At 35.4% G+C, this 12,976-nt stretch overlaps 1 protein-coding gene across 2 annotated transcripts in view; it reads left to right on the plus strand.

Moving 5' to 3' along the window:
- Positions 1–11,687: 11,687 nt before the first annotated feature.
- LOC127627211 (cytohesin-3-like) overlaps positions 11,688–12,976 on the plus strand; it is a 33,996-nt gene continuing 32,707 nt past the window's right edge. For both annotated transcript variants that reach the window (XM_052103502.1, XM_052103503.1), the window contains exon 1: positions 11,688–11,843. In XM_052103502.1, the coding sequence (XP_051959462.1) occupies positions 11,819–11,843 (25 nt within the window). In that variant the 5' untranslated portion in view covers positions 11,688–11,818. The remainder of the gene's footprint in view (positions 11,844–12,976) is intronic.

Consider the following 12,976-nt stretch of genomic DNA (forward strand, 5'->3'; position numbering starts at 1 on the left):
TTGTTTCTAAAACAAGATAAATCTAATTATTCTTAAGGATTTTTAGATATTTTTTACAGGAAAACAATAAAAAAATGATCATCAAGAATATGATTTTTGCCCTAATATCAAAGGACTTATAAGAAAAAAAGAAATTATGATCCAACGTGAATTTCCTTGATAAAAAAATATGATCGTGTCTGGTAAAATGTGCATGTAAAATGGCTAGAAATAAAATTTTACCTTAGCAAAAAGATGACAATTTACACAAGGTATATTTCTATTTCTTCTGCTCCAAACTTACTTCAGACTTCTCTGTCTGCTCGTATGAATGTAACATATCATAAGCAAGTGTTTCACCGCTGTTCAAATGCACTTTAGATCACATCATTTATAGGTATAAATGTTTTCCATCTGAAAGGACTAAATATTAAATGAAACAAATGACAATAAAATGCAAAGTAATCTCTTCAGTAATCAAAATACTTTTAGAATGTAACTGTATTCTAATTACCAATTATTTAAATTGTAACTGTAATGGAATACAGTAACTTATATTTTGTATTTTAAATACGTAATCCCGTTATATGTATTCCGTTACTCCCCAACCCTGCATGTTACTCATAAATCCAACCATCACTTTAGATGGTAGAATTTCCCCTTGGAACTGCAACATTACAGACAAACTGTCCTTTAATTAATGGACTCAAAATGTGCCAAGAAAACATTCCCCACACCATTACACCACCAGCGTGGACTTTTGACACAAGTCAGTTTGGGTCCATGAATTCATACTGTTGGCACCAAATTCTGACCCTAACATCTGTGCAAATTTTTCCAGTCTTCAACTGCCTGGTTTGGTGAAGGTCCAGTTGGTGAGCCTGTGCCCACTGCAGCCACAGCTTTCTGTTCTTGGCTGACAGAAGTGGAACCTAGCGTTGTCTTCTACTGTTGTAGCTCATCCACTGCAAGGTTTAACGTGTTGTACATTCTGACATGCTGTTCTGCTCACTATTACTAATTGCACAATTGCAGTGGTTATCTGAGTTACAGTAGCCTTTCTGTCGAAGCAGTCTGGCCATTGTCTGTTGTTCTCTTTCATTAACAAGGCATTTCTGTTCGCATAATTGCCACTCACTGGATGTTTTTTGCTTTTGGCACCATTCTGAGTAAACTTTAGAGACTGTAGTGTGTGAAAATCCCAGGAGATCAGCAGATACAGAAATACTCAAACCAGCCCATCTGGCACCAACCATCATGCCATGGTCCAAATAACTGAGAACACATTTTTTCCCCATTCTGCTGTGTTGATGTGAACATTAACTGAAGTTTCTGACCCATATCTGCATGATTTTATGCACTGCACTGCTGCCACATGATGGATTGCTTAGATCATTACATGAGTAGGTGTACAGGTATTCCTAATACAGTGCTCAGTGAGTGTATGTAAACTACCTTTAATTATTGTTGCCCCTGCCTTGTTTTTTGTTATTAACAATTGTATTGATTCCATGCAGCAAATCAAATAGACATAACAGAAAATGCAATCTCAAACCACATGAAATCATAATCCCTCCACCCCCACTCGACACAAACAAGCACTCCAGTGGTCAAAAGCCAACTGACCAAGACACACAAATAGACATTAAAACAGCAGAAAATATTTAGAGACATTAAAAAAAAACACTAGTCTCTCTCCGCTGCCCCTCCCCGAGAGCCCTCCAAAAAGGCCAGATAGCCGCCCCACTTCCTGATGTATATACATCCAGGTTGCCCAGCCTTCTATATACCATCTCTTCAAACGCTGCCACCCTGCCCAACTCGACACACCACTCACAAAATGAGGGCGCATCAGACAACCTCCATCCCCTGAGGACCTGCATGCCAATCATCATGCCGTTAGGACCCAGCTCTCCAAATATCCATCGGCCATATTCAGGACCGCCCCATCACCCAAAACTCACAGTCTGAGGCATATTGAAAAGCGAAAACCCTTCCATCACCACGAGTTCTTGTGCTTTTGATGAATGAGGCATGCTGTATGATCTGGCCCCTAAGATCTGCCTTAAGTGCCCACAGAGGATACTGAGGACCAGTTAATCAGGATTTTGCAAAAGGAATACATTAAAGAGCCAAATTTACGATTTCCTTTTCTCCATACATGGCAACACCTCTAAACTCACCATGGCATGATCTGAGACTAAGATGTTTACAATTGAGCAATCAACAACAGATGAAATGAAGGACTTCGATTTAAAAAAATATATATGTTTCTCTCTTGTCGAATTTGCAAAGTCTGAGAATTATAAAATGCTGTGGTTCTTCCAAGAAAGCCTCCCTTTACTCCTTGCCACACGCAACACAAGATCTTTATCAGATGATATCAGAAATGTGGCCAGAATTGATATTTTTCCGAGCAGACTCGGAAAAAGCTTGTCTAGGAATTTCACTGTATCTCCACCTTCTTGGTTCTCAGGAATTCCAACAATTCGGACATTTCCCAAACGTGTTGCAAGTCCGTCTTGGTTATCAATGCAAAGTTATCAGCTAATTCCCTCTTCCGATGACTCCAGATAATTGATACGTTTCTCAGCATCCACCATTATTGTTACCATCTCAGTGAATTTCGTCTCCATGGAAGTGATTGATCGCCGAATTACAGCAAGATCCTCCATCTCCGCTACGACCTTTGCCAGCATTGCCGACATTCTCATCAGTCAACGCTGAATCTCTCCCACCGCACCATCTAAACTTAGTCCCTGCTCTGCGGCTCTGTCTGGGGTATAAGCTTGAGCACGTAAGTGTCTTTTAGATTTTGAATTCTTTGACATATTGTCTTCATAGAATAGTTATGGATCAGGGTGTATAGAATCTCACGAGTTTATGACATAAAAAGTATCAAAAACTACCAAAGTGCGCAGAGCTCGCCATTCACACTTCCAACACTTGCATGGCGCCACGCGACTCATTGCCTTGTTGGTTCTTTTACATGATGTCAAGATTGTCAAGTCGGAGACTTTATAGAGTTCTGAGTTTAAGGTACAACAGGGCTAAAGGCCCTCTGCTATAAAAGGCACTTTTGATTTTATTTTCTCCCAAAACTCTAAACAGCTAAAAACAGTCACTAAACATTGAAAAATATTCCTAATCCATAAAATCATCGGGTGCAACGTCTGAAGTTTGATTTTGAGGTAATTTGCTCTATTATTTTATAGTTTATAAACTGTTGCAAATTTATTTTGCTAATGAGAATCCCTGAAATTATCACATTTATTTTGAGACAAAATACTTTTTTCTCAATTTCAATTTTGTTCACAATGATTAAATCGAAAGTTTTTTAATTATTGTCAAATAAGTGAAAGGATAGTTTTTGGGGTAAAAATCTGCCCTGTTGCAGGGGCTAAAAGCCCAATAACACACATTGATTTTATTAAGTGGAGCGAATAGATTTGAAATGAAAAATTTTGAAAGTGGGCTCACATTGAATCATAAAATCACATCCATCCATCCATCCATCGTCAACCGCTTATCCTGTGTACAGGGTCGCGGGGGGCTGGAGCCTATCCCAGCTAACATTGGGCGAAAGGCGGGGGACACCCTGGACAGGTCGCCAGTCCATCGCAGGGCCACACATAGACAGACATACACTCACACTCACCTCCACATCCACATCCACACCTAGGGCAATTTTTTTGGAGACACCAATTAACCTAGCCTGCATGTCTTTTGGATGGTGGGAGGAAGCCGGAGTACCCGGAGAGAACCCACGCAGACACGGGGAGAACATGCAAACTCCACACAGAAAGGCCGGGGCAACCAGGGTTTGAACCCACGACCTTCTTGCTGTGAGGCGACAGTGCTAACTTAAAGAATAATTGAGATGTTATAAAATGCCAAATGTGATTGAAATGAACAGGAAATGGTTAACCCTCTTCTCAGTTGTTTATTTTGAATAAGCATTATCTTAATTTTTTTACAACTATTGTGCCTATATTTAGACAATATCACTTTAACGGCCCTGGGGTATTATTACCCCAAATGTGGGATTTTATTTTCACACAAATTATGTTGCTCCATCAACATTCAATACAAATCTTGATACACTTTGTGACCAGACTTTTGTGTTTTACCCTACAACTTGTAATTACGATAATTCCGACATGCCATGAACACACCATGAGATTTGTATTTGTCAGGTCATGTGATCCTATCATGGCAGCCCCCACGAGGGGACCCTCTCAATGTAGAATAAAACAGCTTTGACTGAGACACTGATAAAACTGGCATCTTTCATCTCATGTGAGTGGTCATGATTTTATACATATGTTTCAAAATTACAATTAATTTATTTAGGAGTAAAACAAAATTAATAAAAAAACAAAATGAATGAGTGCACCTTTAACAGAAGTTTATATTTTGAGACTGACACATCTAATTATAGCTTGTAAATTAGGGTAAATAGTCAATAATGCACACTGTAATGTAATAACTGTAGTGAACTGTTGCAGCCTATCCTGCACATCCAAGAGTTTGTGAAGACCCTATAATATGTCGCCTCAACTCGACTCGCTTTACTTTATGTGGTACTTTAGTACCACATCAACGTGGGTGGGTTTATAGTAGAAAGCTGTAATACTCTAAACATACCGGTGCATACACGGAGGTTGTCCTCGGAAATAAAAGCTGGGAAAATGTGTGCCAATCTCACAGCCAAATACCTATGGTCATCTCGACCTTTATCCACCAGTCTGCCGTCCATGTCTTCAGTGTACCACATCTTCAGTTTACTTTTAATGTTGCTGATCCTGACGATTCACATCAAAGAGACACGCAATCTTTTTCCACATTTTTGGTCGTCGGATGAGTTCCGTGTCTTATCAGTGAAATTAAGTGAATTGCATGGCAGTCTGGAGATGGGGCACCAGCAGCTATCTGTTTGAGAACAGTATGTCATCTAAAAGTTGTGGGTTCACTTTTACCTGCCTTTTGTCCCGAAGTAATGTGCAATCGCCGGTATTGTTGGTTTTCTTGCAAGTTTAGAGAATGGCCATGGTAATGCTTAGATAAGTGATAATAAAATTTAAGATTAAGTAATCTGTTTTCATCTCTGGAAGTTTTTGGATGAGCTATATCTGTGCCACCGAAAACACCTAAAGAGTAGATCACCTGTAAATGTATTCATTCAACTGTGTGCCAGATGAATTAGCCGTGAAGCATGCCTTAAAACCGAGATGGAAAACCTTCCGGGTCAAAATACGACTTGCAGCTTCTGGTAGAATCACTGATATTTTGCCAGATGCATATGCTAATTGCTTAATTTTATAGTTAGTTCATGATGTAGATAGACTACGTCCTACATCATCCTTCCATGTTTTTATGACAAAAAAATATTTTTACTTACTTGGTTTTACTAATGCCACTAGATGGCGCATCACTTTCAAATTTAATACAAAAAGTATGGTACAATGGGAGTAAATGAACATTTTAAGGAAAATGTGTTTTATTTATTTATTTACTGGTCAGAAAGTGTATCAAGATTGAAAAAAAAAAAATAATATATATATATATATATATATATATATATATATAAAATATATACATATATATAATATATAAATTTTAAATACATATAAAAATATATAAATTTATTTATATATATATATATATATATATATATATATATATATATATATATATATATATATATATATATATATATATATATATATTTGATTGAATACTAGAGCAACATAATTGGTGTGAAAATAAATAATAATAGATGATTGTTTTGATAAAAAATATTTTTTTAAAGGTGACGAGGGAGAAAAAGGGGCTAAAAGGCCTCCACAGGGGATAAAGTGATATGTGTAAATATAGGGGGAAAAGTTATAGGGCAAAATTAGTCAGCATAGCCAAATCATTTTGAGACAGCAATATGCTTTTTTGAGAAACAAATGAAGATAATGCTTATTCAAAATAACCACTTGAGAAAAGGGTTAACCATTTTATGTTAATTTCAATACCATTTGACATTTCATTTCATGTATTCTTTAAACAAATTAATATTCATTGTAATTGGATCAGTCAATATGAGCCCACTTTCACCATTTTCATAACAAATATATGCACCACTTAATAAAAACAATGTATTTTATAGGGGCATTTAGCATTTAGCCCAAAAGGAGGGCTTTTTACCCCAAATACTATAATTTCACTTATTGGACAGTTAAAAAAATTAAAACTTTTATTTAATTATCTTGAACAAAACTAAAATTATGAAAATAATAAATAAGTATTTATTCTCAAAATAAATGTGATGATTTAAGGGATTCTCATTAGCTACATACATTTAATAATTTAATTAAAAACAATTAAATATTATATAACTATTACCTCAAAATAAAACTTTGAACGTTGCACACAATGATCTCATCAGGAATATTTTGCAGTGTATATTGACAGACAGGTGTTATCCAAGATGTGCATGACTTTCTTTTGCTGAACACAAACAAAGATTTTTAGAAGAATATTTCAGCTTTGTAGATCCATACAATGCAAGTGTAACATTTTAAATGCCAAAAAGCACATAAAGGCTGCATTAAAGTAATCCATGATTGAAGTGGTTAAATCCATGTGTTCTGAAGAGATATGATAGGTGTTGGTAAGAAACAGATAAATATTAAGTCTCCTCCATGCTCAGTAGCGATATGGACAAAGAATGTGAATTGTAAAAAAAAAAAAAAAGAATAATGTGTAAGTGAAAGTGGAGGTTGATGGTGAAAAATGAATTAATATGTATTTGTTTCTCACCCACACTTATCATATCTTCTAAAGATATGGATTTAACCACTTGAATCATATGGATTAATTTATGCTGCCTTTATGTGCTTTTTGGCACTTAAAATTTTTTTGGTCACCATCCACTTGCATTGTATGGATATATAAATCTTTGTTTGTGTTCAGCAGTAGAAAGTCATACACATTTGGGATGTCAGTTCTGAGTGGTTACATATTCATATATTATGGTATTTATATGAAACTCCAAGGTATTTCATACTATTATGGTACTCCAATTACCAATTACCTGGGGCCATTCTAGCCTTTTAGTACTGGGCCAAAGGTCTTCCATCAATTAGAAAGTGTACCCTTATTGTCAAAGGGGGTCAGGGGCATAGTCCCTGTGGAGAAGCACCAAATAATTAAATTCTGGTCACTTTGGGGAAGCATTTTTTTTTTTAAATATTTTCTGGGTAGTGATGCCCCTGGGTATTACCATGGAACCAAGTTCAAGAAAAGCATAATGCCATGGTACTTTTTTGTTAGTGATTGCATTGCACACTCATTCTTTTCTTTTTATGATTGTTTATATGCCTGTGATGCAGCCTATAGATCTCTAGTTATAAATTGTACCTACCCTCTTTCAAATGAGACATGGAGCATTTGCAAAGAAAAGAATTCCTCACACATGGATCTAACAATGATGTTTAAGATTTAGAAAGACAAAACGTGTACAGTGGTTGTAAGTAGGGTTAATCGGCAACAGTTTCAAGAGATACGAGACATCATAAAGTCACAAAGAAAATGTTATAAGAGGTAAACTGACTGTTTACTAAAGATTTAAGGACATTTCTCACAAAGGAGAGTTCAATTGTTGTCTGAGCATCTGTCTTAATTTCAACCAGGCAATATTAAGCTGGCTGAGAAAATCATTCAAATGCCATGAGGATGTTAACATGCAAACCCATGTTATCTTGAAAATCCACAAGACTGTGTCCAAATTATTTGCATTTGGCTCAAACTGTATGAAGGGTCTTTATGTAAATGTTTATGAGGGTTATGTCCGTTGTCTGCAACATTACTAACAGTATAGCTCCTGCCAGCAAACATGTTAAAGTTGCCTTTCCATGTAAATTGTCTCAAAAGAAGAAAAAAGGTACTATACTAAGACAAAAATAAAGTTTGAAACATATTGTACTCAGTTACTTTTCCTTGGATTTCATGCAACTTCAATGGTGTGTAATGCTAAAACATATTGGTGTCTATGGGATTAGCTGTTTCTAATGCACTGTACATCAGCTACAGTGTATTTTAAATATGATTTTAAGGCTGTTTAGAAGAGTAATGGATAGATTTGCTTTCTGAGCCTCTAAAACAGTTCAAATTCAATTAGTGAAATAAAAAGTATGACAGCCAAGGACCCTGTGGCTTATTCAGGCAAACATGTCAGTTCGGAGGGTCTGATTTGAGTACAGAGCAAGCCTTATATCAGCTTTGAGATTCTCATCAATGCAACAATGTATTGATATGAACTTCTGATTTTATATTGATGTCAATTTACAGGTTCATTTATGGTTATTGCAGAGAGGGTAAACTGTTTCTCTAGAAACCACCTGGTTTAAATAACCAAATGAATGTTTTGGGTGTTACACGTGAACTTTTTTTCTTTGCCTTTGAAAAAAAGAAAGGAAAAGTGGAATCAACATTCTCTTCCTGAGCTTCAGCGGATATCTGTTTCCCACACAGGATGTCATTCCCACCCTGAAGCCCCTGCTTTCCCCACACCTACTTCACATTTGTCCACTCACTCACAGAGCCTGTCTGTGTGCTGCGGTCATCAGAGCTTTTAAACACTTCCTCATATGTAAATTATTTTCAGCTTTATCATTAGTTTAAGACACACAAAACTCTCTCAGTTTTAGGAACTGTATCAGCATCTAAATAATGAGGATCAATTGTGGTGTATGTGAGTAGAAACAGAAGTTTTTGTGTCTAAGTTCATTTGACTGAATGATGCCATCAAGAAAATACAAAACCTGTGGTGTGCTATAAATTACAAATAGTGGGCCATTCAAATCCATGCTAATAAAGTGAAACATCAGAGGTTGCTCTAGCTGAAAATAATTAGGAATAATTAGTGCTGAAACATTTTATGCACTGAACTACACTAAAAAGGTGGTAACCTGCAATTGATCTAACCCATAAATTATTGGAGTTAAAGGGGCACTATAAAAAACATTTAATTTTTTCTGGTCACAAAGTGTATCAAGATTGAAGAAATAGATTTTTATTGATTGAGCAACATCATTTGTGTGAAAATAAATAATAACTAGAGTTTTTTATTTATTTTTATTAAAGTTACGAAGGAGCCTTTTACCCCACATTTAAGTAAAGGCTCACTCATTTGGGGTAAAAGGCCCCCAGGGGGGTAATAGTGATATTGTGTAGATATAGGGGCCAAAGTTATAGTGCAAAATTTGTCAACTAATGCAAATAATTTTGAGACAGCAAGATTTGAATAACAAATTAAGACACAACTACTTAAAACAAACTAATTCAGAAAAAGGTTAAAGGGATAGTTCACCCAAACGTGCACAGGATCAATGGTCGGTCAACATTTCCACTGAATAATACATTCGATTTTGGTTTGTTTCTCACAAAACCTTATCGTATGCTCTCATGACAATCATGAATCTCATGGAATACTTTATTAGACTTCCGAATTATAGTTTTGCCTTATTTTGAAGCTTGAAGAGGTGGACACATTGAACTGCCATTGTACAACATCACTGAGCACAACATTTTTCACAATTTATCCCTTTGTGTCAGGAAAAAGAAAGAAAGTCATACAGGGTTATAACAACACAGGAGTGAGTAAACAATGACTGAATTTTCATTTTTGGGTGAACAATCCCTTTAAACTTTTCTGTTAATTCCAATAACATTTGGCATTTCATTACATCTCAAGTATTTTATAAACAAATTCATCTCCATTGTTGGATCAGTCAATGTGAGCCCACTTTGTACATTTTTCAGAACAAATCTATTTGCCCCATTAAGAAAAAACTATGTGTTTATAGGGCCTTTAGCCCATGCAACAGGGGGGGCTTTTTACCCCAAATACTATAATTTAACTTATTGGACCGCATAAAAAAAAAAAAACATTTTATTTAATCATCTTGAACAAAACTGAAAATGTCAAATAAGTATTTATTCTCAAAATAAATGTGATAATTTAAATAATTATTTTTAGCTACATATATTTGCAACATTTAAAAAAATAATTAAATATTAGATAAAATTACTTAAAAATCTAACTTTAGACATTGCACACAATGATCTCATGGATCAGGAATATTTTGCAGTGTTTAGTGACAAAAAGGTGTTAAAAAAGCACTGTGTTGCTTGGGTTTGCTTTTACCCCCGGGGACCTTTGGAGCCATTGTACCCTACTTTCGTTAAAGCAACTGAATTAATCAGGTAGCCAACATTTGGTCAGATTAAATAACATTGTTTTGAATTTAATAAAAGTAGCTAATATAGACCACATGAAGCACATTTTTAGGTTACCTGACCAAAATGGGTGTGGTTGTGGGGGCATGATTGTTTGAACAGCTTCACGTGGAACTTAAAGGAATATTATGCTTTCAATACAAGTTAAGCTCAATTGACAGTATTTGTGGCATAATGTTGATAACCACAAAAATAATTTCAGATCAGTCCTCCTTTTATTAAAAAATAAAAATAAAAAGGAAAAATCTGGGTTACAGTGAGGCACTTAAAATGGAAGTGAATGTGGCCAATCTGTAAACATTAAAATACTCAAAGTTTAAAAATGATAGCCTGTTTATAAGACATAAACCATATGTGTGTTAACATGATTTTAGTGCAATAAAATAACTTACTTACTAACTAAAATAACTTTTCTGTGTAAAGTTATAGCCAATTTTACAACTTCGTAGCCATGACAATGTAATATCAACAAACCCTAAAACAACTATAAAATGACAATTTAAACAACTTTATCACTCAAATAATACATGAATTTTAACAGAACAATTAATGTAAGAACTTTTATAAAATTACAAGCTTCACATTTCTGCCTTTACACCCTCAAAATATTGTCCCCATTCACTTCCATTGTAAGTGCCTCGATGTAACCTCGATTTTTGCTTTTTTTTAAAGAAAAGGAGGAACAAGTGGAAATAATTTTTTGTGGCAATCAACATTATCCCACTTTCTATGGAGCTCAACTTGTATTGAACCCGGAATATTCCTTTAAGCTGGAATTCATGACACAAAATTTCAGACAGAAATTTGGGAAAGATCACAACTTAAGCTCACCTGGGAAGTTGTGTGACTCATTTATGCTGACATAGTGACATGTGATGTCCGGAAAACAGGGAGGGTCCTGTGTACTGCAGTCATTGTGAGAATATAGACTCTCCACCTCATGCTGACGTCACTCATATGAAGTTCAGAATATTGAATATTTCAAACTTAAAACTGCTTTTACACTTGGATCAAGGGAGATTGTACACTGAAAAAAAAAAGTGGTAACCTGCAATTGTTACGTCAGCTAGCTATTTCTACTGATCTAACCCTTAACATGTGTTTATTTGGTGTAACATAATGTATCCAGATTGATTCATTGACTTGAATAAAAACAGTTAATTTAGATGTTACCACATGAAGCACATTTTTAAGTGTAGTCTACTAACTACGTGGTTTAAAAATGGCTTTTACTTATCTACTCCAAAACATTTTACACGATGGAGCTTATGAAGTGTATGAGTACAGACTCGATGTAAATACAAATCATTACTTTGATAAGTCAGTAATTGGATTATGGTGATGGGCGGAGCCTCTGCTCGTTTCTAAATGAAGCGGGTCCTTCACTGTCCTCTTAAGGACGAAGGCGAGTGAGATCACACACTGGGTTACTATGAGCTCAGTCTGTATCGTAGCGCGTTTTAGTTTTGTGTTACAAACCAACGCTGTATTTTTATTTGTAAACAGTCTTTTAGTATAGGTGTTCATTTACACCACTTCGCTTCAACGCATGAACATGGATGAAGATAATCGAGGTAAGGTTTATGTTATATTCGCAAGCGTCTGTCATTCTCTGTCTGTGTCTCGAAACCTAGTGTGCTACCTATCTAGAGACTGTTTGTGAGCATCATAGGCGCAATATGATGCGCGTGAATGCAGACTACACAGGGAGCGCACTATGTTTCTAACCACAGTGCTGTGAAGTATATTTAATCATACATCATAACTGTGTAAGAGAAAATAAGTGATTTTCAATTATGGATGTATCAGAATTTTTTATATGTTATAGGATAACAGTTGTTTATTTTTACGGTTTCGTTTTATTACATGGAGATTTGAGAAATGCCAAGAAGTGATCTTTCTCTCTCTCTCTCTCTCTCTCTCTCGATATGACAGTGTTGTAATTGTGTTTAAGTGAGATTTTGTAGGAACATCACTTCAGTGACAACGTATGGCTATGTAGGTCGTCAGTTTGTTTGATGTGGAGGAAGAAGCTCGTAAGATGTTTATGAGTACAGTGGTGGTGCCAAGAGGGATCATGATGCATTTAATTACTCAAGTCCTCGTGTTTTTATAGAGCAAAGTATAATTTACCAATGAATTAATTAGATGTAAGGGTACAACATGGATAAAGGCTCACCTTAAGTAAATGTGTATAAAGATATAAAAAATAAATTTCTTCTTATTGAATATGGATGGAGCAACTAATTTGTGTGAAAATAAATAGTAAAAGAAGGTTGCTTTGATTAAAAGTCATTCAAATAAATAATTTGGGGTAAATTTAAAGGGATATAGTGCAAATTAAGGGACAATAGTTAAACAGAAAAATGTGGTAACATATAATACTTTTAAGACAGTAATATGTTTTTTTTTTTTTTTTTTTTTTTTGTACAGATTAAGATAATGCTTATTTAAAATAACCACTTCAGAAAATTGTTCATCGCATTTGGCATTTCATGACATCTCAAGTATTAAACAACATCTCCACAGTAACCGTGCGTTCAGACCAGAGGTGGTGAGAGCGTCAAAATTTGCTCTGGCTGCCCTGCCAATAACGCTATCAAAAATTCGTGGATGCTCTGACGTATTTGAAATAGGCGGCAACGTTGAGAATGCTTGGTTTTGTGAACTATATTTAAAAGGGCCACAAAACATCCAGACATGTCGA

This window comes from Xyrauchen texanus, chromosome 33 (assembly GCF_025860055.1).
Source record: "Xyrauchen texanus isolate HMW12.3.18 chromosome 33, RBS_HiC_50CHRs, whole genome shotgun sequence".
NCBI classification, from domain to species: domain Eukaryota; kingdom Metazoa; phylum Chordata; class Actinopteri; order Cypriniformes; family Catostomidae; genus Xyrauchen; species Xyrauchen texanus.